General features: G+C 54.3%; 4 protein-coding genes across 7 annotated transcripts; 1 reads left to right on the forward strand and 3 right to left on the reverse strand.

The window, feature by feature from the left end:
- Positions 1-548: 548 nt before the first annotated feature.
- Positions 549-6,910, reverse strand: LOC120238072 (chordin). Its single transcript, XM_039241648.1, has 14 exons — positions 6,747-6,910; positions 6,491-6,597; positions 6,251-6,370; positions 5,139-5,295; positions 4,552-4,772; positions 3,978-4,091; positions 3,388-3,645; positions 3,213-3,306; positions 3,040-3,096; positions 2,662-2,765; positions 2,107-2,209; positions 1,511-1,665; positions 1,240-1,339; positions 549-1,011 (listed from the first exon to the last, which is right to left on the reverse strand). The coding sequence occupies exons 1-14, from the start codon at positions 6,847-6,849 to the stop codon at positions 956-958; spliced, it is 1,749 nt and encodes a 582-aa protein (XP_039097579.1). The 5' UTR covers positions 6,850-6,910; the 3' UTR covers positions 549-955.
- On the reverse strand, positions 6,858-9,678 carry LOC120238106 (chordin-like). The gene is made up of 9 exons (XM_039241701.1): positions 9,531-9,678; positions 9,197-9,300; positions 8,574-8,703; positions 8,295-8,423; positions 8,106-8,205; positions 7,895-7,982; positions 7,393-7,534; positions 7,137-7,277; positions 6,858-7,053 (listed from the first exon to the last, which is right to left on the reverse strand). Exons 1-9 carry the CDS (start codon positions 9,676-9,678, stop codon positions 6,878-6,880), a joined length of 1,158 nt encoding a protein of 385 aa, XP_039097632.1. The 3' UTR covers positions 6,858-6,877.
- Positions 9,679-11,709: 2,031 nt separating this feature from the next.
- THPO (thrombopoietin) lies at positions 11,710-23,432 on the forward strand. 3 transcript variants are annotated; one of them, XM_039241731.1, is made up of 6 exons: positions 11,710-11,895; positions 13,256-13,413; positions 13,639-13,766; positions 14,333-14,419; positions 16,029-16,196; positions 23,270-23,432. In XM_039241731.1, exons 2-6 carry the CDS (start codon positions 13,401-13,403, stop codon positions 23,279-23,281), a joined length of 408 nt encoding a protein of 135 aa, XP_039097662.1. In that variant the 5' UTR covers positions 11,710-11,895; positions 13,256-13,400; the 3' UTR covers positions 23,282-23,432. The 3 variants fall into 3 exon arrangements, with proteins under 3 accessions (XP_039097662.1, XP_039097659.1, XP_039097661.1); XM_039241728.1 differs by lacking the exon at positions 23,270-23,432 and adding an exon at positions 16,425-17,298; XM_039241730.1 differs by lacking the exon at positions 23,270-23,432 and adding an exon at positions 16,437-17,298.
- POLR2H (RNA polymerase II, I and III subunit H) lies at positions 20,511-25,890 on the reverse strand. Of its 2 annotated transcripts, none has more exons than XM_039241732.1 (6): positions 25,837-25,890; positions 24,121-24,295; positions 22,836-22,919; positions 22,659-22,752; positions 22,022-22,105; positions 20,511-20,878 (listed from the first exon to the last, which is right to left on the reverse strand). In XM_039241732.1, exons 2-6 carry the CDS (start codon positions 24,191-24,193, stop codon positions 20,761-20,763), a joined length of 453 nt encoding a protein of 150 aa, XP_039097663.1. In that variant the 5' UTR covers positions 24,194-24,295; positions 25,837-25,890; the 3' UTR covers positions 20,511-20,760. The 2 variants fall into 2 exon arrangements, with proteins under 2 accessions (XP_039097663.1, XP_039097664.1); XM_039241733.1 differs by lacking the exon at positions 25,837-25,890 and adding an exon at positions 25,629-25,645.
- Positions 25,891-26,185: the final 295 nt, after the last annotated feature.

A 26,185-nucleotide genomic window follows, 5' to 3' on the forward strand; every position in this document is an offset into this window, starting at 1 on the left:
AGAAGACAGAGGCTGATGGCACTTTTGTTTGTCTCTTTGGAGCCACTTCAAACATAGGGTCACCAGGGCGGCTGGGTGGCTCAGTTAGGCATCTGTCCCTTGATTTTGGCTCAGGTCATGATCTCACAGTTCGTGAGTTCGAGCCCTGGATGTAGCTCTGCACTAACACGGAACCTGCTTCAGATTCTCTCTCCCACTCCTCTGCTCTCTCTCTCTCTCTCAAAATAAAGAAACTTTAAAAAAAAAAAACATAGGGTCAGCAAAATGCCAACCATGAGTAGACCAGTGGAAACCACACTTGTGTCTAAATCCTGCTTCAGGTTGCCTGAGTTCTTGAGGCTCTGGTCCATCTCAGTGACAGTGCCAGGCCCCTCTGCAGAATTCCAGAATGCCAGCCAACAGCTACGCCTCCCCCCTCCTTCTCCAGGTCTCCTCGCATTCGCCAAGGCTCAGAAGGAAGCCCCCGGAGCCAGGGCTCCCACTCTCAGACCTTCTCCACTGGGACCCACTCAGGTCCCTGGCCACAAAGAAACAACTTTTAGCCCTGAGACTGAAAAACAAAAAGTTTTAATAAATACAAAAATCTCCAATAATGACTCTGCTCAGCTCAGGGGCAGCAGGAGTGAAGTGGAGGGACCCTTGGTGCTGAGTGAGGATAAATTAAAAATCCCAATAAGCCAGTGACATTATGTACAGAAAGAAAGGGGTTGGGCTTCTAAGGCAGAGGCTGGAGGGTGACCTGGCAGGAGACAGAGTGGCCGTGGCCTCGGTCTGCCCTGGCTGACCCTTCCCCTTATGGAATTGTGGTTCCCAGAGGTAGTGGGGGGAGGGAGAAGAGGCAGAAAAGAGGAGCCGAAGGCACTTGATTTCCCACAGGAGAACGCAGGGCCCTTGGCGCCACTCCTTCCCCCAACCCAGGCCCGTCCTCTTGGTCATGTGGCCTTCTGGCTGCCTCCTAGGAGCCTTCAGCTTCTTTCTCCAGCTCTGGAACTGTCCTGGTCTCCAGGGCTGCTGGAGACAACGGGGATACATTTTGGAGGAAGAGAGAGGAAATTGGGTGGCATGGAGGACACAGCTGAGTGTCTCTGTTCTGGGCCCAGAAAGGTCAGAACTTTTAAACAAGTCAGCACACACAAGCGGTGTGACTCAGTCACCAGAGAAGTAGACGGCGCTGCTACTGGCAGGCAGCAGGTGCCCCCTTCCCTCCCCGGGCACCCTGCATGCAGACACCTCACTTACATCGCCGGGGTGTGCAGTGGGAACAGCAGCGACTCTCCTTCCCTGGACCACAGGGCAGTGACAGTGAACAATCATCCCGTTCACAGTGGGGCACCCCTGCCTGGTGCAGAACACAGTAGGTTTTGAGGGTACCCGGAAGCACAGGGGAACAGCAGCCTTCATCCTCCTTAGGGAAGCCCACTCCCAGGAGCCTATCCTCCCTGGAAAGGTCTCCCCACTCCAGGCCAGGCCCCCCACTGCCCACCTCACACAGAGCCCACTCCCCACTTACTCCACATCTGCAGGTGATACAGCTCATCTCCCCAAAGGGAGGCACTGAGGGGTGCCAGCTCTGGCTCTCTGGGAACCACTGCCCTGCAAAACGGCAGCCCCGGGGCCCATCGGCCTGCATGGGGTCCCCCAATTGGGGGTGGGCCCCTGACCCCACTGTTGGGAGGGAGGGAGGGAGGAAGAGATCAGCAGATGTGAGCTCTTTAAGGGCCACCCAGGTTTTATTTGTCTTTGAATCGCCAACACCTAGCAGTTTCTGGCACTTAGTAGGTGACAAATTTGGATGAGAGGATGGATGGATGGATGGATGGATGGATGGATGGATGGATGGATGGGTGGGTGGGTGGGTGGGTCGGAGATAGGGAGGGAGGGAAGGGCAGGAACTGGAACCCATCATTGCCCACTAATAAACACATGCACCTTCTTTCCAATGCGTTTAGAGCCCTAGCTCCAGGCTAGGCACTGAGCAGTGCTCAGTAAACGTTGAATTAGCTAAGAAGTTCCTTCCATCCACCTTCACCCTGCATCCCCTCACCCAGGACAAGGCAGTGAAGCACCTCAACTGCCCCAAGAGGCCTCAGTGCCCACCCCCCTCACCTGGACACTGTTTGCAGCAGTCAGTGGGGTTGGCACGGACAGGCTGGGCACAGGCCAGCCGAGGACACTGCACCTTCTCACAGTGCACCTCTCCAGTGCCCCCCTGTAGGGATCCATTGAGGGAGGGGTGTCAGAAAGGAAGGGGAGCCTCCTGCTTCCTCCCGCTCCTTTTCTATCCCTCAAATGTCATATTTCCATGGCCTTTCACTCAGAGGCCCTGGGCTGGTGCTTTATCTACCTGAACTCAAATGCTCATCGTAGCCCCGCAATGTAGCTGCTATCATATCTGCTTATAGGAGCGGAAAGGGAAGCTTGAGGAGGTACAGAAAGTGCCAGAGCTATATGGAGCTAGTCAGCTGGCAGAGCCAGAATTCACACCCACGTCAGCCCTTCCCTTTTCCTGCAAGAAGCTGATTCTCAAAGCTCAAAGGACTTTTCAGTGTTGTAATCCTTGAGCCTCCCTCAAAAAGGCTGGGCTTCCCCCTCTGGCAGCCCCCTCCCCATCTCTGCAGACCCTGCTGGGTAATGGCACCAGAGAGGATTGGGCAGCCATACCTTGCAGGTGCAGACAGCACATTTAATTAAGCCAAAGGGGGGCACGACAGGATGCCACCGGGTACCCGCTGCCCGCCAGCTCCGGTCACCATCAAAATAGCAGCCTGGGGGTTGGGGGGACAGTGCCCAGCTGGCATGAGCATTGAGCTCATTGGCTGGGCCCACAATCAAGGCTGGAGTCTCAGGCCGAACCCATACTAATACCAGGGCCCATTTGTGGACCAGTGACTCTAACAAAGCCTTCGGGTATCATTTGGAACCTGTGCCCTTGAGTCTCCCCCCACTCCCCCCACATATTCTCACCCTTTTGCCCCCCTCCTGGTCCCACCCAGCAGCTCCTCTGGACTTCCCACCCCTGCACACAGACTTCCAGCTCACCCTCTCCAGGGTCTCTGGTCCGTGACAGTGCGGACAGGTCTCTGACATCTTGTTTCTCTGTGGAGCCAAAGAAATACTGAAGGCAGAGGATGATGGCCCCCTTTCCCTCCCTAGAGGCCTCATCCCCCACAGTGGACTTTCCACTACCCCCTCCACTGGAACAAGACACTCACCTGGGCACACAGGACAGCACTGATCCGGTGCCTGAACTGGGCTGGGACACTTGGGCGGCGTGCACACCACGGGGTCACAAATCACTGTGCGTCTCTGCAGAGAGGCAGGGGTGTTGGCTGGGACCCTCGCCCCAGAATCCAGACCCCAGTGCGCCCTTCCGCGGGGGCGTCCTACCTGACAGGTGCAAAGCGAGCAGAGCGGGTCGTAGTTTGGCGCCCAGCGAGCCCCGTGGGGGCGCTGCTGCCCCTCGAAATAGCACGTGTTGGGGTCTCGCGGCCGCCCGGGGCCGCCGGGTTTGGCCGGCGCGGGGGCGTCCTGGCCAAGCACGGCCGGTAGCGCGGGCAGCGCCGCTGAGTCCGGGGCCCACGCTCCTTCGGCCCCCGCGGCCGCCAGGCGCAGGCCGCCCACCTCGCATTGGTTGGCGATGTGCACCTGGGAGGAGAGGCGAGTTGAGGCTGCGCCCGGGCTCCCCCTCGCGTCTCCACCAGCCTCGGCCAGGCCAGCCCGCCTGCCCCAGACACCTCGCGCCCGGAGCACCCCTGGGTCGCAGGAGGATGCTATTAGCGCCAGCAGTCACCCCAAGGATCAGAGACACGGTGGTCTGCTGCCAGCCTCATCATGTACCTTGTCTGGTTTTATCCTCCCAATCAGCAGGGAATGCGATACTACCACCCCAGGGCTCAGAGAGAGCAAGTGACTCAGGCAAGAGCACACAGTGCTGCTCAACTCCGAACCATCCCCAACTGGCCCACATGCCTTCCTACCTGCCCCCGGAGCTCCCCGTGCGGGCTACCCTTGGTGGTGATCAGCAGGGAGGCAGTGCCCTGTGCCAGGTGCCGCAGCAGCTCAGGCTCCAGGTCCTTCACCACACCCTGGGCCTGTAAGAGCCGGGATGAGGGATGGGAAAAAGGCATTCTAGGGCTGCGCCTACCCCTCGTAAGTCACAGATGAGAAACCGAGACACAGGGAGGTTAAATAAAGTCTTCAAGGAAGTGGAGCCCATTAGTGGTGGTGCGGAGCTCAGAAAGCCAGGTCTCTCTGACTCAAAGTCCATGGCAGCCCATCCCGTTTGAAGGGTTTTGCTCCATCCCACCGCTCCTGTGGAGGTCTAGGATGTTACATACTAGCCAAGAGATCCCATCAGAGAAGGACACAGGAAGGAGAATGGATAACAGAAGGCTGAGTCAGATTCATACCCAGGTCTGTCTGACTCCCGAGCCCATGTCAGTTCTGCCATACCAGGCTTCCTGCTCTCTGCTTTCCCTGCCACAGGCCCACACAGCCCTTTGTGCTAAAAAGCAGATATTTTCAAACCTGCCTCCACCATCATGTCCTCACCTCTGGGCCATAGAATCCCTTCAGCAGCCGCCGGGGCCCTGGCATCCCAGGAGGCCCTAGGAGGTGGGCAGTGACTGTGCCCTGTTCTGAGCCACCAAGCCCAGCCAGCAGCACTTCATAGTGCAGGTGACAGTGGGTATCCAGAGAGAGCCAGGCATGTCCTGCTGCCTGGCTCTGCACAGGGGGCAACACCAGGGCTCCTGCCAGGGGCACGGGCAGTGCTGGATCCAGACAGAGGAGAGGTGACAGATGAAAAGGTGGCCTAGAGCAGCCACTCACTTCATCCCGGTATTCCCCAAGTCCCCAATCTCCCCGAACATGCATTCCACAAATTGGCAGGTGCTGTCCCTAGGCCCGGGGCTGGGCAGAGGGGGAGGCAGGCAGCAAGTTTTAGACCCCTGCACCACGGCAACAGAGAAGGTCTCCCAGCAGGGGCCACACTATGCATCCCCACCCTCCCCAGATGCCAACCTGGAGCTCAGGCACAGCGAAAGACACACCAGGCTCTGGCCCCCTGGCACTATGCTCACATGCTGGAGTCATAGATTGCAGGACACCAAAGGGCAGGCAGATCCCGGGGCACTCACTGTCATGGCGGGTGCTGTGTCCACTATAGGGCAGGGAAGCCACATGCCCCCTCAGTTCTCCATCTGGGAAGTCCTTGGTGCCCACATTAAGGAACAGCTCATTCTGCAGCAGCATATGAGCCCCTCGGGCACCCAGTCCAGGGCAGACACCCACAGCCTGGGGGACAGGGGAGGATGCTAGACTTAGATGCTCTAGCTTCAGTCTGCCAGATTCCAGATGAACCCCTCCTCAGCTGTCACATAAGTCCAAGATTCTGAATGTCTTCCATGTTTTGTTACACCCAACACACTTCTACACATGCATAACACTGGATAAGAACCTTGCAAGCCCAGGTTCAAGTCCCTTCTCTGCCACTTCCTACCTATGTAACAATCTTGAGGAGTTATTTAACCTGTCTGATCCTTCCCTTCATTATCTATAAAGTGGGAACTGTAAGGACCAAAAATAATATAAGTAAGGCAACCAGTGCAGTATGTAGCACGTATAGAGGCTCAGTGAAGGGCGCCTGGGTGGCTCAGTTATTTAAGTCTCTGACTCTTGGGTTCAGCTCAGCTCACGATCTCATGGTTTGTGAGTTTGAGCCCCACGTCCAGCCCACTATGAGCCCCATGTCAGGCCCTGCTACAAGCCCTACCTCGAGCCCCAGGTCAAACCCACATCAAGCCCTGCACTGGACTCCATGCCAACAGGATTTTGTCTCCCTCTCTCTGCCCCTCTCCTGCTCTCTCTCACTCTCAAAATAAATTAAAAAATTTTCAAAAACTTCTTTAAAAATTTAAAAATGTTAACCATAAAAAAAGAAGAAGAAGCGTTCACTAAGTGGCAGCCATTGCTACCACATTTATAATTATGTGGTCTCCCTGTCCAAATTCTCCTCTCATTTGATGTGAGCTTTCTGAGGACCGGGGCCACATCTGATTTTCTTTGTATTCCAGTCTCTAGCCTAAGGCTCACTGAAAATATTTCCAGTGAATCAATGTGCCAGTGAGAGAATCTGTTGGTGAGTGAATGATTCTGAATATCTCTGCTCATCCAGCCTGGCTTCCCCCACCCCTGCCCTGTTAACTCTGCTGCGTGGGCCCTGTGACCTGGCTCCACCTGAAGTACTTACTGTGTGTCCTCCGGACTGGACTCCAGCCATGCGGCACAGGACAGTACGCTGGTTCCTCCGCTGAGGCTTGGTCTCCAGTGTCATGGCCACCACCTCACTGCCTGTACCCACCACCTGTACCTGGTGGGCAGGGTTGGGGAGGGCAAACTGGAGCAGCAGAAAAGGCCTGGGGCCTGAACCACGCAGGCCAAAGCCCTACCACACCCTGCTGCCCTCTCCCCTCCTGCAGCCCCCTCTTACCTGGTAGATCAGAGAGCCATTTCCTAGTAGTGTCAGGCTGGCTGAGCCGGCTGCACCCGTCTGAACCGGGATCAGGGCATCGGCCCCGCAAAGGACACTTTGCAGGACTGCAGAGGGGCAAAGGGCAGTAGGTGGGCTTGTCCCACAGCCATTCATATGCCCAGCCCTCAGGGTTCCTCCCATACCCACCCTGGCCACCTGTCTTGTGCCTCTTGGTTGTGTGTTCCCTGGGGTGCCAGGCCCCACCCTGCCTCACCATCGCAGCTCTGCCTGGCAGCAATGTGTCCACTGATGCGCAGCCCTGGCCCCCCTGCCCTCTCCAGGGCCATCTTCAGCTCCCCCAGCACCAGCCAGTCCATCTCCTGGGCTGTCAGGTTGGGCAGCACCTCAGCAAAGCCCGGCTCCTGGAGAGAGGGCAAAGTATGGTGGGGGCAACAAGTGACCAGCACAGGTGGCAGCAAGAGCCAGACCCTCACTCACCTGGACTGAGGCATTGGCCTGGAGCTCTCGCAGCAGCTGCCCCTGGTGTAGAATCTGGAGCCGCAAGGGAACCTGGGCTGGCCCTGCAACAGCCATACATGTGGATGCCTCGGAGAGACAAGTGCCCTGCCTACTCTCCTCCCATGCCCTGCCCCATCCCACTTACCCCCACTTCTGGGTTCCAGTAGCCCACGGAAGAGCAGCAAAAAATGCAAGGAGTCCTCTGTGTCACTGAGAGTGAGGAGGGTGATGCCCCCTGTGCCAGGCTGTGGGGGGCCTTCCAGAGTCAGAATGGCACTGAAGGTCTCTGGGGGAGGGAAGACCATGAGAACCCATCAGAAAGTCCCCTCTTCACCCCACTCCACTCCTGGGGATAGAGAAGACTCAGAAGTTCATGTCCAGGGGCCATTCACTCCCCTCACCTGCAGCCAGGGCCCGGTGCCGGATGAGAGGCCCCCAGATCTCCCCTGAAGGATTAGTGGGTGTCACAAGTGCCACATGTAGCTGTTCTGCCCTAAGGAGCCGCAGAGACAACCGAGGCACTGCCCGCCACACCCCACAGACCTGGAGCAGAGAGACAAGAAGGCCCTACTCAGACAGTATGCAAAACAGGCCAGCTGAGAGGCCCAGCTCTGGTGAGGAAGGAAGATGAAGGAGCCCTCAAGCCCTCCTAGGAAGCTTAAGAAGGGGCTTTGGAGCCAGAGGCTGGGGTCCGAATCCTGGCTCAACCACTTACTAGCTGTGTGACCTTGAGCAAATCACATTCTGCTACTGAGCCTCAGTTCCCTCATCTGTAAAATGGGCATCATAATGTCAGTGCCTTCCTCTCACTGGGCTGTTGTGAGGACCGAAGGAGGCAATGCAGAGCACGCCCTCAGCATAGCGCCCAGACTGGATAAGCACTCATAAATGGCATCATCTCACCAGGCCATCTTGACTGGGGGCCGCAGGGTGTTCAAACAGGACGCTGCCAGTGGAGTCTGAGAAGCGGATCCGAGTAGGGCGGTCTAGCCTGGGAATGAGGGTCTGGTGAGTATGGGTTCTGAGCCTTGGCCAGGAGCAGCTCCTCCAGCCTCTCCCAACTCTCCTTCCCCAGTCCCCAGCTGGCCCCTCCTCCCACCTTCCCCTTTCTCACTGCCTGTAGGAGATGGAGAAACGCAAGCTAGAGCGCAGCAGAGACACTCGGGCCCGTGCCACGGCCTGCGACCTCGGCCCTGTCAGCAGCGCCACGAAGTCTGTGAGGAAAAGATGTCCCTAGTATCGTCACCCACTGGGGCAGCCCAGCCCCAGTCACAACCCCAAGCCCTGGCTGGCCCCTACCTACCCGTGTGGCCCTCTCCACGCGACCGATCCTCAGAACCTGGCTCCCCGCGGTCGCTGTAGCTGCGGTGCTCTGGATCCCGCGGATATTCAAAGGCCAGGCCCGTGGGCTGCCTCTCCGGAGCGCTGCGTTCTAACCCGGGAGTGGGAAACACGGGCTTCATCTGGGCACTGAGAGGGCAGTCGGGTGTTTCCTCTGCTCCATCCGCCCCATCCAACCGTGTGGCTCAGGACCAAGTATCACTGCCCTGCCGCCCTCCCCTCACCGCGGAGCCGGCCTTACCCTGGGGGCAGGTCTGGCAGCAGTGTCCCGGCAACTGACGCGGCTGCACGCAGGCCAGGGTTGGGCACTCGGGCTTGATGTTCTTGCAGCTGACCCTGCCAGGGCCCCTCGAGCGGCGACCCCACTGAGGCTGCTCGCGGAGAAGATGCGAAAACCAAGTGAGTGCAAGACGCCAATGGGGGAGACCGAGAGCTAGCAGGGGAGAGTCAATGGACCAGAGCAAGGTCACCCCATGGAGTCAGACCACTCTTTTTACAAGCTGCGTGACCCTAGACAATTTGTTTCACCTCTCTGGGCCTTAGGGTCCCTATCTGGAAATAATAATGTGTAGCTAGCATGGTTGTTCTAGGATTTAAGTGAGTAACAGACGAAACCGTTGGCAAAGCGCCTGACACGTAGTGGGTGATCAGTAACAGTCAACACCTGAGACTTGAAGGGGGCACTTCCCCAAATGTATGTGTGTGTGTGTGTGTGTGTGTGTGTGTGTGTGTGTGTGTGTGTATACACATATATCTGCAGACTCGCTTCTTTATCCTCAGCAGCTCCCAGCCCACTCCGACATCCCGGGACGCGAGCGTTCCCCACCCGCAAGGGCCCCGGCCACGGCCGTTCGGTCCACTCACCGCCTCACAGGCGCACAGCACGCAGCGCATCACCCCGAAGGGCTCCCCCAGGTCCGGGTGCCACGTCTCGTCCAAGGCATAGACCTTCCCGCCGAAGGAGCAGCCTGCGGGGACGGGCTTGGCTGGCGGCCGCTGTCCGGCTCCTGCGGGGTGCCCGCCCCGAGCGCTGCCGGCCGGGCCCTGGGTCCCCCGGCACTCTGCGCCTCGAGACCCGCGCCCACCCCTCCAGGCCGCCTGCCGCGCTGAGCCACCTGCGCTCGGCGCCCCCTCCGGGCGGGAGCGGACTTGCCCCGAGCCGGACTCTGCCTGCGCGTCCCCCTAGGCGCCCACCTACCTGCCGCTCCCCGAATGGGCAGCGGCTCCTTCTCGGACCGGATGGGCAGCGCGGGCGGCTCGGGGCCGGCGCCGTGGGCCGGCCGGCAGCCGAGCAGAAGCAGCCCGAGGAGCAGCAGCGGGGCCGGCGGGGCCGGGAGGCTCGGCATGACGCGAACGGGACAGCTGGGGAGGCGGGAGGGAGGAGGGAGCCGGGGAAGGAGGAGGGAGGTGGGAGGAGGGCCGGGCCGGGGGCGGTACGGCGGGAGGGGGCCGGGGCCAGGGCCCGGGCAGTGCGGCGAGGGGCTCGTCGGGCGGCGGGAGTCGGCGCCGGGCCGGGCCGGGCGGGGCGGGAGGAGCGGCCGGGAGGAGCGCGGGCGGGCGGGCGCTGACCCGGGCCGTACGCGGCTCTAGTGCCCTGGGCGCCGGCTCTGGCCCGTTTTATGCCCCGCGCCTGGCGCCCCGGCCGGGGGCCTCCTACTCAGCAAACGGGGCGGCGGCGGCGGCTCGGCGAGGGGCCGGGCTGAGCCCGGGGGGTCCGGCCCAGCAGCAGCGGCCCGGATCGCGAGTGGGGGAGGGGAGGGAGGGGCTGGGACGGGGCAGGGGAGGAGGGAGGGGCTGCAGGGGAAGGGGGAACGGAGGGGGGAGGGGGAGGGGAGGGACAGGGGGCGCGAAGAGGGGAGGAGAGGCGGGTCTGGAGCCCCCCGCTGCTGGCGGCCACTGGGCGGCTGCACCGGGAGGTGCGTGTCCAGCCCCGGACGGGAGCCCCAGGCCAGGGAGGGGCAGAGACTGGGCCTGAGGCCTGCGCCGGCCACTGGGCTAGTACTCGGTAACTGCCGGAAGGATGAAGACTTGTCTTTTAAGGATGACAACGTGCACCAAAGGCCCATCAACTGATCTCCCCTACTGTGGGCCCACAGCACCTCTCAGACCCCACACTACCCACACTCCCTGTCTAGCCTGTGCCCCCACTTCTTCTCTGAGGTCTCTCCTCACTCTACTGTTCCCCAGGAAGTCCCATTTCAGAGTCCCATTTCTGTCCGGTGACAGTGTTTCCCTCCCAGTAACCTGTCTGGAGGCCCGTCTAACCATCCTCATCCCCAGCCTTCTTCCTTCACCCCTTCAGCGGGGGCACCCTCTGCCTCTCCACCCCACCCCCAACCTCCTTTGTCTTGGTTTCCTGGTCATGACTGCCTCCCTGTCCCCTCCCACACCCCATTCACCCACCGTCCTCCCAACCACCCCAGCACCCTCCTTCCTAATCTTGGGAGGCATCTCATCTGGCTGAACCGGAGAATTCCGGGATCTAGGCCATACTCCTTAGCTGACAGCCCCATCCTTGGGAGGAGGAGCAGAAGGGGAAGAGCTGAGGTGGGGGGTGATGGGAACAAGGTCAGGCCAGGAGGCCCCCGGGGACGGAGACTGTGAGGAGACTGGGATTGAGGGGAAAGCAAAGGAACTAGAGCCAGGGCCAAAGGAAGAGGGGGGCCAGCAGGAGGTATTTGCGGGGGAGGTTCAGCAGCTGTCTTTCCTAAGACAGGGACACATGGGCCTGGTTATTCCTCTTGTCACATATGGAGTTGTAGGGGATGGAAGGGGGGGAGAGACAGGGCAAGTGCAGGAGAGCTTGGGCACAGAGGTGAATGGCCTTCGCTGTCTGAGCCACTGGGCCCTAAGCCCAGCCTCATACACCCCCACCCCCCACCACAAACAGCCCTCACCTCCTCACCTTGCAGTCCTCTCAAATTGTCCAAACCCTTTCCCCATAACACTGACCGATGACAGGGTCATTCTCTAAAACGGGCAATACCCACATCCCACTGGGAAAAGGGAACTAAGACACAACCCCTAGGGGGTTATAGGAGAGAAAAGCAAGAGCCCTACTGGATTTCAGCAGCAGGTGAAAAGAAATTTAGCCAGTCAGGAACTGAAAAACCCACCAGTATATCTAAAGCCAGAACCAGACCTTTGTGACTCTTCCCCAGGAACAAAAATGTCCTGCCAGATTCCTCCTAGAAAAAACACCCTGTTCCCCTCTCATCTCCTTCCCAGGTCCCAGGTTTCCCAGCTCCTAGAAAAAGATGGATCCCTCTGTTCAAATCCTCTCTGTGGTGTGCGTGGGTGGAAGAGCCGGGTCCGGCTAGTGGACCATGGTCCAGGCAGGGGCTCCATGTTCAGTGTGGGTGGGAGGAGAAGGCGTCACTTCCGGGGGCCTTCGCCAGTGTCTGGTAGCTCCCTGCTCTCTGATTGGGCAGAAGTGGCCTGGGCAGGCGTGTGACCCTACTGCTGTGGAGGGGCTGTGCCCCAACACTACATGTTCTCCTACCCATCTGCTCCCCAGAGCGCTGCCTGCTGTGCACCTGGGTCCTGGAGCCCTTCTCCACCCGGTGAGTGGCAAGCAGGGTTTGGAGTTAAGTGAGGGTAGGAAGGACAGGAGAGAGGAATTGGGCTCTCAGCTGGGGGAGGGGCAGGCAAACTGGAACCTACAGGCACTGACCTTTGTCGAGAAGAGTGTAGCCTTCCCAGAATGGGAGGAGCAGGACAGAGCAGGGGTAGGGGGTGGGGAGCTGGGTTCTGAGGGACTGATCACAAACTTGGAGAAATATAGCACTGTCCTGGTGGGCCCTAAGGAAAGGGGACACGTGCCCTGGGAGAAAATAAGAAAGGTGGCACATTTAGGGCTTAGGGCACATCGCATCAAGCTGGACACAGGCCCAGTCCCCATTCTTACCCAGCCATTCCCAGTTAGCTCTAAGTTCCGAATCGTGGGACTGGGGAAGCTGGGCCGAAGAAGAGGGTAATGGGAGGAGGGCTCACGCATGTTGACAGACCTACAGGAAATCCCAATATTGAATCAGGTGCAGGCCTCTTTGCACAACTCGTCAAAGAAGGAGGAGGCCATGTGGGGGGTCCTGCAGAGGAACTGGAAGGGCTCTGCAAAGGGGGCAGGGAGGACGATATGGGCTATGAGATGGATACGGTGGGTGTCCAAGGCAAGGTAAGCCACGTAAGGTCGGTACCTCACTCAGTAGGTGCCCATCCCTCGGCAACTTGCCTCAGGTGTCAAGTCCCAAGACTGTTAGCCCATCTCTTCACCTTGGATAACCCAGTATTTCAGAACTGGGAATGTAAAGAAAAACTCCAAGAGGTTTTTGGGTGGAGGTAAATGGAAAGAGAATGAGAGGTTCATTGCTCCCATACCACCTTCTCATAATCTTGTAATCCCCTATGCCTAGTAGTCCAGTTTGGTTTTCACTTAACTCCCCTCCTCAGCCCCACTCCCCAAGCTACCCCTCAACACACTGCACTGTTTGCTAGCTCCTCACCTTGACCCTGTATCCTGCTTTCCAATCTCTTCTCCAGGGCTTATGCCACAATACTTCTATTCCCCCTCCCTGTCCTAGATTTTTCTCCAACCAAACAATCAAGGTTGCTCAGAATTTGAAGCCAGTTAAGATGTAAGGGGTGTGTGTGTGTGTGTGTGTGTGTGTGTGTGTGTGTGTGTACAGATTCTGTCCTGCTCTCAGCAGGGGGCAGGGGCACCAGCCCCACAGCAGAGTCACTGAGGAACCCTGACACAAAGGAGGAGCCCTATGTTGTACTCACAAGGAAACCTGGGAGCAGTCAGAACTCTAACAGTTCTAGGCTGGTTGGCATCTCACGCCCTCCCAGCAGCTGCTCCCCCACCAGCCAGGAAGTCTTTTCCTTGACACCTGATTAAATGTTCATTATTTCTGTCACTTGCAGGATAGATTCCAGACCCTCCTCCTCAGCCCACCTGTGCCCCACAGTGCAAGAAGTGCAAGAGCCCAAGCCGCCTCCATGGCCCCAGGAAGGATTCAGGGGAGAGGCCCCAACCAGGGAGCCACTCCAACCAGACAGCGTGGCCAGAATGGAGCCGACTGGTAAGAACACAGCTGAGGGGCCTAGGGCCAAATCAACATGGTTAGAGAGGAAAGAGAAAGGAGATGTGCTGCAGGGGTGGAGGGCTGAGGGAACCCAATCTCCCAGCAATAAGGCTTCTGAAAGGCAAATTCCCTGGATTTCAGGTCTGGGTCTTAAAGGGGAATTCCTGGACCACCACCTAACAATGATTTCTTCTTTTTCAACCTCGCTTCTCCTCATCTAAGAGCTGCACCTCGTGGTCATGTTTCTCCTAACTGCAAGACTGGATCTGTGCCTCCCAGCTCCTCCAGCCTGTGACCCCCGTCTCCTAAATAAACTGCTTCGTGACTCCCATGTCCTTCACAGCAGATTGGTGAGAATCTCCCAGCACTCACTCCTCTACCCATTAACTGCTTACACACCCTTACTCCCGTCACTGCCTCTCACTCCATGATCCAATCATTGTTCTTCCCATATTATCTTTGGTAAGACCACCACCTCCCAATCACCACTCCTTGACAAGGATTATGATTTGCAATCTAGCCCATTTTAAAAGCTCTAGTCTGGATATATATCGCTCATGGAAGCCTCTCTTGGTCATCAGGTCACCATACCCCAACCCCCACTTTATTTGAGCTCCCTTTTCCACCTTGCCGCCACCACCACCGATCTTTTTCTTTTTTTTTTTTTAATGTTTTATTTATTTCTGAGAAAGAGAGAGAGAGCGAGAGACAGCATGAGCAGGGAGGGTCAGAGAGAGAGGGAGACACAGAATCCGAAGCAGGCTCCAGGCTCTGAGCTAGCTGTCAGCACAGAGCCCGACGCGGAGCTCAAAGCCACAAACCGAACCCACAAACCGTGAGATCATGACCTGAGCTGAAGTCAGAATCTTAACCGACTGAGCCACCCAGGCGCCCCACCACCAATCTTTTTCAACAGAGCCAGTGCCCAGACGTTAACCCTTTGTCTACACCTGTCCTGCTGCCTGCTGTGGACTTTACCCTGGGAGAATGGAAAACCCAGAAGGTAAGAAAGTCCTTCTTTCCTTTGGTTTCCCTAAATTCTGTCTTCATCAGTTTTGTACTGCTTCCCATGGATTCTTCAAAACTCTTGAGCTCCCTAAAAATATCTCACCTTCATCTTGGCCACCCTAACCTAATCTACTTTCTACTATGATGGTATCCTCTGGACAGGACGATTTACAGTCCCAGTATGTTAAAATAGATTCAAAGCTGAACACCAAGTAAAACTGGATGGAAGTCGCTTATGGCCATGCCTTGACCTATTCCCATGAAACCTTCTTAAGTTGGCATGAAGAAGTAAGTCTGATCTGTCATCCTCAGATGACAAAAAAATAGGAAGCTCAGCTAAAATAACAAAAGACAGAATCAAGATTCAACTTGTTGAAAGACTAGGTCAAAAACAAGGTAAAATTTAACAGATATATATATAAAACTGTACATCTACTCAAAGTGAGTAAAGTCCTATTCCAACTTCCAGGCCACAATGCCCCCACTTCGTTTATATAAACTTCTAGCCCTAAAACTTACTATGAAAAAGATCTGGGAGGATGGAGTTGACCTCAAACTCAGCATGTAACAGCTATTTTAAAAGCTAGTGATTCTAGGTGGCTTTAGATGTCTAGCATCCACATTGTGGAAATATTCCTAAAAAACAATAAGTGGATTGCACTTAACAGTACTGGACTGGGTACCTCCTCAAGACACATGCTAATTTATTCAGAGGGACCAGAGGGACCATACTAAACTAGCATGTGTCCAGAAGGAAGAAGCAACCTGAATAGTAAGAGGTTAGAAAACAGGCTATGTGAGGAATGGCTTAAAAAACGGGGGGGTGGGGGTTGGGGAGCAGTCTGATTAGTGTGGAGGAGGGAAATGGTGGTAGTCTTGTGGTATCTCTGGAAGTGCTTTAGTCTGAGGCTCCGGAAACCTCCTGGGAGGGAGCACGCCTTGCAAAATCAGCTCTTCTATCCTCAAGATCCCTAGAATCCCCTTTCTTTCCTCAGGTCTTCTAGGGGGACTGGGCCAGGAACGAAGGGCCATTCCTTCGGTGGCTTAGTCGGTTAAGCGTCCGACTTTCGCTTAGGTCATGATCTCGCGGTTCGTGGGTTCGAGCCCTGCGTTGGGCTCTGTGCTGACTGCCAACTCAGAGCCTGGAGCCTGTTTCAGTCTGTGACTCCCTCTCTCTCTGACCCTCCCCTGCTCATTCTGTCTGTCTCTCTCTCTCTCCTAGAAATAAATAAAACATTTAAAAAAATCATATAACCCTAAGATTTTGTAGCAGAAAGAGTGGACTGGCACCACTAGAACCCAGAGGTAAAAGCTGTAATAGCGCAGATTTCAGCATAATGTAAGGGGAGGGGGAAGAACTTTTCTGACTGAAATTAAGTGTAAGGCCAGGCTGGACAATAACTCTGGACACTGGAGCTATTCAAGTAGAGGCTGATGACCAATTGTCGGGAGACTCTGAAGGAATTCCTGTGCTGGGTGGGACCTTGGTCCTGTCCAGTTCTCAGCTCCTATGATTCATTCCCCTGGCTACTCCTTCGGGCTCCCCACCCATTATTAGCATGCCCTTTGAAGCAGGCCGCTTCTCCCTTCCATCTCTTTTGCAGGAGCAGACCAAGACACAGGACGTTCTGGGAGCCACGACCCTTCTGCTGGAGGCAGTAATGGCAGCCCGGGGACAACTGGGACCCACCTGCCTCTCATCCCTCCTAGGACAGCTTTCTGGACAGGTCCGCCTCCTCCTCGGGGCCCTGCAGGGCCTCCTAGGAACCCAGGTAAGTAACTCCTGAGCCAAGGGGACTACAGACACTGTCCTTTTCTGAACTAGCCCCCTTGGAAGACCTGAGGGAAGAAAGGAGAATTCTGGGAATCATGAGACCTATTAAGGAGCGCTTTCTCCGAGCCATAAAGTCTGGGTGCTGGTACCTTATCTTTCCCTGTAGACAAGAGAGATATGATACCTGGCCCAGGCCTCTGGCCTCAGGCCCATCCTCTGCCCTCAGCTTCCTCCACAGGGCAGGACCACAGCTCACAAGGACCCCAATGCCATATTCCTGACCTTCCAACAACTGCTCCGAGGAAAGGTGCGCTTCCTGCTGATTGTAGTAGGGCCCACTCTCTGTGCCAAGCAGGCCCTGCCCACTACAGCTGGCCCAAGAAATACCTCTCTCTTCCTCACACTGCACAAGCTCCCAAACAGGACTTCTGGATTTTTGGAGACAAACTCCAGTTTCTCAGCCAGAACTACTGGCCTTGGACTTCTGAAGTGGCTGCAGGGATTCAGAGCCAAGATTCCTGGTCGGCTGAACCAAACCTCCAGGTCCCTAGACCAAATCCCTGGACACCTGAACAGGACACATGCACCTGTGATTGGAACTCTTGGACTCTTTCCTGGACCCTCACCCAGGGCCCTAGGAGCCCCAGACATCCCTTCAGGGACTTCAGACATGGGCTCCATGCCACCTGACCTCTGGCCTGGATATTCTCCTTCCCCAACCCATCCTCCTACTGGGCAATACACACTCTTCTCTCCTTCACTTCCCTCCCCCACTCCCCCCGTCCGGCTCCAGCCTCTACTTCCTGACCCCTCTGTCACACCCAACTCTACCAGTCCTCTCCTAACTGCATCCCACCGTCACTTCCAGAATCTGACTCAGGAGGAGTAAGGTACTGGCACTGTCTCCCATGTAAAGTTCCCTTACCCAGAGGGGAGGCCCTGGGAGTCAAGTTATACCAGATTTCCTGCTTGCACCTGAAACCCAAAGCCCTGCTAAAGGGGGATACGCAGGACACAAAAGGGGATCATTTTTCACTGTATAATGTAAAACTTCAGAAGCTATTTTTTTAAGCTATCAATAACATTCACTAGAGCATCTAGTTATCTTTGGTCTATTTTCTGCACAAATTTACAGCTTACTAATTCTCTACATACTCTTTTTCATATGGTAATTATGCAAAGGGCTGGTCTGGCCTGGCTTCTGAACAGAGGTAGAGACTAACCTTATGTCAGAAAACAGAGAAAAAAAGAGCTTTGTTTTTTTTTAAATTCAGAACTAAGGTTAGTAGTGTCTTTATCCCCTTTACTATCATTCTCAATGGGGCTCTGATCTCCTTTTCTTCGGAGATCCTTACTCTTGAAAAATGAATGAGAAGCTGTCTCTCAGAAAGACCATCTCTACATAATCAACAAAACTGAGCCTATATAAATAAAAGATAAATAAGGACACCCAAAAGCTAACAGAAAAGCAAAGGAAAGAGATGTTCTTCTCAGGGGGTAATAGCTGTCCCCCTTCCCTCCCCTCCCAAAAAGTTAACAGGAAGCCTTGGAGAGCCTCACACCCCAGGTAAGGCTGTGCAGACAGTTGAGTCAAGACAAAACCTGGATGTGACAGCTGAGCAAACAGGGAGAGCTTCAGCAGCTCAGCAGGAAGCTTCGTCAGGCACGGGTTCCTGCCTCCCTCCTGTGGAGGTCAGGGGGAAGTGCAGGAAGTGGCAAGAGTCAGTCTCCTAGGGCTCACACAGCGGGAGGGACAAGTACAAGTTGAAGGCTCATTTCCCAATCCCAGAAGCACATGGTATCTAATAAGCTGCCCTATGTGACCACCATGAACTCTGCCAAGGATTCTCTAGAGAAGCCAGGCTTATGGGGCCTTGCAAATAAATGCCGCTGTGGCGCCTCTGAAAAGGTTTATTATTGCCCAAAACAAAAACTCCATTGCAAAGGTCAACATTACCTCCAGAGGCTCCTGTAGGAAAACTAACAGCAGCTTTTTCCTCTTCCCTCCCCCCAACTCCCCAATGGAGAGGAAAGACTACCATGTAGGTAAAAGAGCCAGGAACGCAGAGTTCCAAACACTGCCACAGACACCCCAGGATCACTAAAGGTATTCCAAAATAGAAGAAACGAAAGCCAGCGTGCCAGGAACCTTACATATGTTAGCTTTTATACAGCTCGCACAACTCTATCACCTTGGAATTATCACCTCTAGTTTGCAGATGATGACACTGAGGCTCAGAGAAGCCAGGCATTTTCTCAATACTTACACAGCCTGTGAGCAAGAAAAGAAACCTTAGGCTGACTAGAGCCCATACAGCCCCCAGTGTGGTGTACTGCCCAACAGATCATTCCGTGATTCTATTTATCAGGAAAGATTTCCAAGTCTTGAGAGAGTACACAGACCAACAATTAAAAGAGTTCTGAGTAGAAAACCAAAAGCTCTCGGAGGGGTGACGAACTTAGACACCTCCAGGTGTCCTTCTCTCCCATCATGGATAGGACAGTTGCCACAGTTGCCATGGAGAAGGAATCAACAAATGCACAAAGCTCAAAAGAGTCCACATCTCGGATGATGTCAGTTTTTGCACGGGAGAGAATAGTTCATCCACACTACCAATTCCAGCATGCAGTCAAGGGAACGGTTAAGTGGAAACTGTAATTTACTGAAATACTAACCTAGATTAAATATAATGATTGAAATGAAGAACTTTCTGGCACATGAAAGAGTCAGCACCTGGGACAAGATATGCCGAAAGGACCAAAGGCGAAGGCTTAATAAGGGTTCTCAGAGAAGCACAGTCGCATGAGAGACAAGGATGGCAAAACTGCAAAAGTATATAGCCAGGAAGTTCCAGGCATCCAGTATCGGCATTGGACTTAATTTAGGGCAAATGTAAATAACTTGTGGGCTTCTCCAATGTGAACTAATCTGTCCCTATTGAGAAACTACCCTTCCCAAAATACTGTCAGACTGATTATATCCCTTCTTCCCTTTACACAAAAGCAAAACACTGTGACAACCAGAATACTCTTTCTATTCAACTGCATGCCACTTCTCTCTTCTGCTACCCCGGGATGGCCAGGATAGTCTGCTATGCTACCCCACAAACCATTATTGGTAATGAAGTTTTCCCACTCTAACCTAAATCCAGCCTTCTCCAACACCTAAAATCGGACTCCATGTAAAAGTTCTAGGAGTCCATAAAAATTCATTCAACCCCCACTGCACCTTTTACCGCCCCCCCCCCCCCCCCCCCCCCCCGCACACCCATAGTAAAGCAAAACACCTTTTCCTCCCCCCTGCAGAGGCCATCCATTTTCAACCCATTTCCCTAAATACTGTTTCTAACACCTCATGTAAAGATCTGAAAATGATAGGGAAGGAAATACCCCAGGCATCCCAGCAGGGGGACCAGCTCCCAAGGCAAAACCAGGAGATCAAAAGAGAAAAGTGCTTAATACACACTCACTATCTTTCTGGGTTATTACCCTGAATTTCCCAGGGGAAATAAGAGTCCAGTACACTTTCTCAGAGACCTCAAATGCCACGCTGAAAAGCCAGCTCATACGCTGGAGAGCTTCTACAAGCATCACCACTTCCTCAATTTTGTTTTCGCCCAGTTTAAGTTAGTGACTGCCATCGGTCTGCTCCATTGTCTTGGGACTGGTGCTGGGCTGCCAGCCTCATTGGTATTGCCGCCTTGTCCACCTCACTGGTCTGTGCAGCAGCTGCCTGTTCGGCGTCACTGGTGAGAACCCCCACCACTCACCCTCCCTCCAGGCCACCAATGCAATGTAGAGCAGGCACCTAGCTCCCCCACCTGTTCCTATAACCACCAGATCTGTTCTTCCTATTCTCTTCCTAGGCATGTCCCATGCCTGTATCTAAAAGCTTCCACCCAAAGCTTCCACAAAAATGATGAACATTTCCAGGATACGCAAGTGACTCATTTAAATCAACGTGATCTGACTTCCTAAGAGACTCAAAGTGTTGGAAGGACACAAGCAAGGCTCCTTGCCAATTCAAAACTCTATGCCAAATGGGTGGTATCTTCCGGGGTTGGGGTGCCCTCAGGAGCCAAAAGCACAACACTCTCCCAAACAGAAAATCACTTTGGAGGATAAATGGGGTAGTTAGCCAGGGGGCTGAGATAACCCTAAACCCAGACACCAAAAGGCTGGGAGAGAGCCTAAAGTGACACGTGATCATCTGGCTGTGGGCCAGAAATATAATATACCATAGGCAAAGTGGAAAAAATGACTTTAGGGTAAATGGAAAAGATTTTTTTTTAAGGGCGCAGCGGAAAACGAGTCTGAAAAAGTAAAGTTTAATTTAAAAATCATACACACACAAAACAACTTCTGATCCATTTTAAGCTCTCCCAATGGGTCTTTCACAGGCAAGTTTCCCATGGAGTCCAGACCACCTAAAGATGCACCCACAGGGGGCAGACAGACAGCCCTTCCTGAACAGGTGGTCAACAATAACTGCTCCTCGGGCTTGAATGAATGAATGTCCCAGCCCTAAGTGACTAAGCAGCAAGGTTGGCTTCCTGGGTGCTTCAGAAGGCCAGTTTCTTCATCAGCAGATAAACTCTGGAATCCACTTCAAATCCATGCAGGTTGTTGGCATCACCCTGCAGCCTCATGAGCAGGCCCCCATAGGACACGTAGGCAGAGCTGAAACGGAAGGCCCCCGTCCCATGAGTCTAAGCTCTGGAGCAGTCACCCCGTGGCTCTCCATCCCAGCTTAAGAAAGAGAGGTACCCTTCTAGTGTTTTGTCATTAGGAACCAAAATTCAGACAAAAATGAATGCACAGATATGTGCACGGCATTATTCCTGATATCAACAAAGGTGGAAAATGCTACATGCCCAGAGTAATGGAAATGATCAAATGAATTAAGATATATCCATTTACTGGAATGTTATGCTTATTAAAATGTTTAGGAAAAGCCTTAAACTGACATGGGGAAACCTGCTTTACATAACTTAAAGCAAAAAGAGAACAAGAAGGGGCGCCTGAATGGCTCAGTTGGTTAAGCATCCAACTCTTGGGTCTCGGCTCAGGTTATGATCTCATGGTTCATGAGCTGGAGATGCACTCTGGGCTCTGCGCTGACGGCACGGAGCCTGCTTGGGATTCTGTTTCTCCCTCTCTCTCTCTGCTCCTTCCCCACTTGCACTCTCTCTCAAAACTAAATAAACAAGACTTAAAAAAAAAAAAAAGAGCAGAAGAAAACATTGTAATAAACAACATGATCTCAAAGAAAAAAGTACACAGGAAAAAACCTAGAATACTCAAAAATGTTTGTGTAAAAGGTTTCCTTTGAGTATAGAATTATAGGTGACTTTTTTTTTTTTTTTTTTGCTTCTTCACATTACTTCTCTGCTTTTCAAATTGCTTACAAAGAGCACATATTGTTTTAATAAGATTTTAAAGAACAGAAAAAATAGTTGGGCAGGGAAACCAAAGAACTAGGGATTGGATTGCAGACTAGCAAAACACACACACAAATAAACAAAAACAAAAAAAGCCTAGCAGTTTAATCACTTAATGCTGCATTTGGTTCCTGGGGAAGCAACCTTCCTTTGCACTTCACATAGCAAGATCATCGGTTTCTCATTTGGACCCCTGGGCCCTGAGGTCCTGACAATGGGCCAAGTGAGCAATCTACATTTCAGACTGGAAACTGTCCCCAGAACAGTCTCCTTCTGGGTTTCGCCTAGGTCTGAGGTGCTTGGGGAGAGAGACCCAACATAGGAAACATGAGAACGGACCAAGGTAGGGGTACAAGGGTTCTCACAAGACCATGGAACTTACAGACGTGTTGCGGCTTCAGTAGAAGTTTCGTCTCCCTCAATCCTGTATACTTTCCCATACATTACATACTCAAATTGGTCAGCCCTGTGGAACAATAGTGCCAAGGTTATTCGTAAAAGTAGTTAACAATAATAAGAGGCCCTTTAAAAATGGTAACTGGTAACTAAATGTCAACATTATAACAATGGGCGTTTTCCAGATACAATGCCATTTAGTCCTCACAGCAACCCAAAGAGCAAAGCAGGACCATCCGTACTTTACTGATGAGAAAACTGAGGCTGAAAGAGGTTAGGTTATTCAACAAATAAGCGGTAAGGCTGAGATTTGAACTCAGTGGAACTCCCAAAACTTTTCTATCACACCAAACTCCCTCCCAAAATACAAGGCCCACACCCAGCTTAGGTCACTCGGTGGTCTAAGTGATTGATTCCCTTAGCCATCAATAAGCTACAACCCACAAGCATATAAACACTGCTCTGCATAAACACCTGGTTGTTTGAATTCTTAAGCACAGCAATTTCCTTAAGGTTACTAAGATTCTGCTGATAATCATTTATTCCACAAATCAAATATTCCATACTACTTATCTACTTAGTCCTCAGGTATATTTCAAGTACTCCCTTCTTCACTTCCTCACCTGGAAGGCCTATCATCTGTAGGATTGTATTCACCGTCATCCAGGGTACCATCTTCATATAAGGTACTGGCTATGACCAACCGGAATTTGTCTCCTGAAAATAATGGCAATATCTGAGAGTGAAGAACAGCTGAAATGTCAAAACGGTTCCGGCTATTGTCTGTGTTCAATACTTACCCAAGTCTACAGGGTAAATCTGAATGTTTACATCTAAGATTAGGTCCATCTTGAAAGATTCACTCTCACAATGTAGTCGAGACACTGGAGGGAAGCAGAGAAAGAGTGGCATTGGTAATTGCCAGGTCCTGGCAGACTCTACAGACCCCACTTTGGGGGATCATATGTAATTAACACTCGGTCTAACCCAGTTTGCATCCACTAGCCTCTCATATGCTCTCAGAGAAGTGCAGACTGCATCAGAACCTGATATGCCAGAAGAAAAGGGAAGAAAACTATGGCAAATGGGACAGAATCCCAGGGAAAAAAAAAAAAATCAAAGGTCCCCTGGCAATAAACAATATCCAGGCTCTAGGCCTGCCTAGGTGATTAAGAAACAACCTGACTTTGGGCAAGTTATTCATTCATCCAAAGGCTTTGTCTTTCTGTGCCAGGTGCTGTGCTGAGTGGATTATGGGGACTGTATGAACCGGTGTTTGTCTTGAAGAACATCCCAGTCTCCAGGCAAAGGAAGAGACATCAAGGAGGAGCAATTCAATAATTGCTGATTAATAACAGAATAAAGAGGTGTATAGCAAGCAGTCAATTCTAACTAAAGAAGAACGTCACAAAAAAAAGCCTAAAGATTCTTAGGACAGTACAAGAATACAAGCTCTGAAGTCCCATTGCTCACAGTGTAGACTTGGGTAGGTTACTTAACTTCTCGGAGACACCACCTACCTCATGGAGGCTCTTGAAAGGAATAGGTAGGACAAAATGAGTGTAAGGTGCACGATACAGCGCCCAGCTCAGAGTGAGGAGCGATTAGAAAGATGCCCAGGAGTTTATCAACACCATGAGAAAAGGCCAGCCAGGCACAGGGCACAGTCTACGTCAAGCCAGGCAGAGTTCGGAGTCTCCGTTTTCCCAACTATAAAATGTTTCCAGGGGCGCCTGGGTGGCTTAGTCGGTTAAGCGTCCGACTTTCGCTTAGGTCATGATCTCGCGGTTCGTGGGTTCGAGCCCCGCGTCGGGCTCTGTGCTGACTGCCAGCTCAGAGCCTGGAGCCTGTTTCAGTCTGTGACTCCCTCTCTCTCTGACCCTCCCCTGCTCACGCTGTCTCTCTCTCTCTCTCCTAGAAATAAATAAAACATTAAAAAAAAAAATGTTTCCTGAGGGAGAGTCCTCGATCAGGAACTGCCGGTAGGGGAAGGCCACGTGGGTTGAGTGAACAAGGGGCCCAGGGGCGTGTCCCCGAGGAGGTTAGCCCCTTCTCCTAAACCGCCCCTACGTACACCTCACTTACCTCGGTCAAACTTCTTGCCCTCCGGGTCAATGTCTTTCACATCAAAAATATCCTCAAACAGAATGCCCGCCATGGTGGAATAGCCGCGAGAGTAGCGGAGTGGCTGAGACCGCTACCACGACTAAGGTGTACGCGCTTTCCCTCGCGTGGAGTAAGAGAGAGGGAAAGAGAGCACCTACAGAGTGGCAGCAAGGGACTAGAATAACGCATGCGTGCGGACAAGCGGTAACGCCGACACTTCCGCCGCCCGGCTCTCGGGGCTTCCTAACTTCCGCCCCGAACGATTGCTTCCGAGAGTCCTCAGGCTTTAGGGCGGGTCTCAGGGCCATATAACTCCGCCCTAGGGCGGGGACACGATTAGTCCCACCTCCGGCCGTGGCGGCGCGGTTTCTCGCTCCCTGAAGAGGCTCTACTGCGCCCTCTTGAGAGTCCGGGTTGGGAACACTAGAATGCATGGGAGCCTACCCCAGCCAGGGACCTTGATCCTTGGCCCAGAGAACCCTGACCCTAGCCCTCCCGTGCTGGTCCGCGTGCCCGCCGACGGCACAGTCCGCGCGGAGAGCAGGCGGAACAGAACGCCGCCCCCAGCGCGCTGACCCTGCACTGCGCAGAGCCCAGTCCCTCCAGCTGGCACCGAGGCCCACCAGCCTGGCCCGGACTGACTTGGCCCTGCTGGATGTCACCCGAGCCGGGTTCGTCCAGTTTGGGAATTTGCCATGATGTCACTATAGGGAAGAGGAAAGCCTGCACTTGTCTCCTCCCCGGGTACCCTCCCTCCCACTGCCCTCTTCCCCTGGGCCCTAATCTTTTCCACACGACCTCTTCAGCCTGGCATTAACCCCATCACACTGCTCTCCTTCTGAGCACGGCCCCTTCCGCCTGGTACTGCCTGTTGCCCCACCACTGCCTTCACCCTCCAGACGCTGATCTATGTGCGCCTTCATCCTGACGCTGTCCTCTCCCACGAATACCACCTCCTCCCTTATACTGTCCTTTCCTCTCACATCGCCCCCTTCCTGGGCACTGCCCTGCCTCCTGGGCACTGCTTCTGCCTCCCACACGCCCCTTCATCCTGATCCTGCCTCCTCCCTCACACTGCCTGTTTCCTGGGCCCGGGCCTCTCCCCTGACACTATCTTACACTGTTGGTCTACTCTGTGCTCACCCCACCCTCTGCTCTATCCTTCTTCAGACCCTAATACAGAACGCAGAGCCCCAGCAGGCTGTTCCCCCAGAGTGACGAGATGTCAATAGCTACTCGAGTTTCTCCTTGGGCCCTGCCAAGAAAAAGCGACCTCTGTACCCCCACACCCTCTTCCCAGGAGCGGCCTCCCCGCACCTAGACATCTCTTCCCTCCGGCTTCGGCCCTTCACTTTCCCTCCCCACCCCCACCCTGGTGCACCCCACAGGCCAGGTTGCTCCAGGTGCGACTTCCTAGGGGACCAGCGGGGAAGGGACAGAGGAGGAAGGGGATGAGAGAGATCGAGGGTCTCAGTTCCGAGCATCACCTCCTCACTCCCGCCTTCTGGGCCTAGCGTCTCCCATCGAGTCCCCACCCCCCGGCCCCCCAGCTTTGCTTTCACCCTCGACGGAGCAGAGGGACCTTGCCAGGCCCGTCTGCCCTCTCCGGAGAAGCAAGAGAGGGCGCCCCTCCTAAGAGATTGAGCCCAAAGAATCTGAGTAACCGGCTCTGCAGACCCCGGCACCCGGACCTACTGAGCCCCAACGTCTCCAACTGCTCCTGCCCCCGGCACTGGGCGCCGCGGACCCGGCCCTGCCCTTCCACGTGCCGACGGACCCGCCCCCGCTCCGGCCCCAGTTGCCCCTCTCAGTTCCTGGCCTTTGCGCAGAGGGGGCGCAGGCTAGCAAGTTCCAAGCGCCCCCTGCCGCCTCCTGGGAGCCTCGGAGGCGGCCCCAACGCAGACCCCCGCCCGGAGGGGCCGGCCCCCGCGGAGGGGCCGGCGGGCGGAGCAGCACAGCGGGCACCGCCCCCGGCCCGCCCGCGGAGGAGGGGACGCGAGCTGGAGGCTGAGCCAGCAGCGGCCGCCCAGGGCCCGCCGCACTC

The sequence above is a fragment of the Hyaena hyaena genome, unplaced genomic scaffold (genome assembly GCF_003009895.1).
Source record: "Hyaena hyaena isolate Hyena2069 unplaced genomic scaffold, ASM300989v1 scaffold_199, whole genome shotgun sequence".
Taxonomy (NCBI): Eukaryota; Metazoa; Chordata; class Mammalia; order Carnivora; family Hyaenidae; genus Hyaena; species Hyaena hyaena.

Bases quoted from the DNA above. Each gene is read 5' to 3' on its own strand.
- LOC120238072 (XM_039241648.1), bottom strand. From the start codon at position 6,849: ATGGACTGGCTGGTGCTGGGGGAGCTGAAGATGGCCCTGGAGAGGGCA. The intron at 3,097-3,212 runs GTGAGTGTCTTG...TTGGCTCCACAG, and splicing joins GTGCTGTCCTGTGTGCCCAG to AGAAACAAGATGTCAGAGAC. The intron at 1,340-1,510 runs GTAAGTGGGGAG...GTTCTGCACCAG, and splicing joins GTATCACCTGCAGATGTGGA to GCAGGGGTGCCCCACTGTGA.
- LOC120238106 (XM_039241701.1), bottom strand. From the start codon at position 9,678: ATGCCGAGCCTCCCGGCCCCGCCGGCCCCGCTGCTGCTCCTCGGGCTG. The intron at 9,301-9,530 runs GTAGGTGGGCGC...CCGTCCCCGCAG, and splicing joins GCCCATTCGGGGAGCGGCAG to GCTGCTCCTTCGGCGGGAAG. The intron at 7,535-7,894 runs GTGAGATGATGC...TCTCTGCTCCAG, and splicing joins CCCCCAGTCAAGATGGCCTG to GTCTGTGGGGTGTGGCGGGC.
- THPO (XM_039241728.1), top strand. The intron at 13,767-14,332 runs GTGAGAATCTCC...CTTTTTCAACAG, and splicing joins ATGTCCTTCACAGCAGATTG to AGCCAGTGCCCAGACGTTAA. The intron at 14,420-16,028 runs GTAAGAAAGTCC...TCTCTTTTGCAG, and splicing joins GAGAATGGAAAACCCAGAAG to GAGCAGACCAAGACACAGGA.
- POLR2H (XM_039241732.1), bottom strand. From the start codon at position 24,193: ATGGCGGGCATTCTGTTTGAGGATATTTTTGATGTGAAAGACATTGAC. The intron at 22,920-24,120 runs GTAAGTGAGGTG...GCTTCCCTCCAG, and splicing joins GGGCAAGAAGTTTGACCGAG to TGTCTCGACTACATTGTGAG. The intron at 20,879-22,021 runs GTAAGTTCCATG...CTTCCGTTTCAG, and splicing joins ACTGAAGCCGCAACACGTCT to CTCTGCCTACGTGTCCTATG.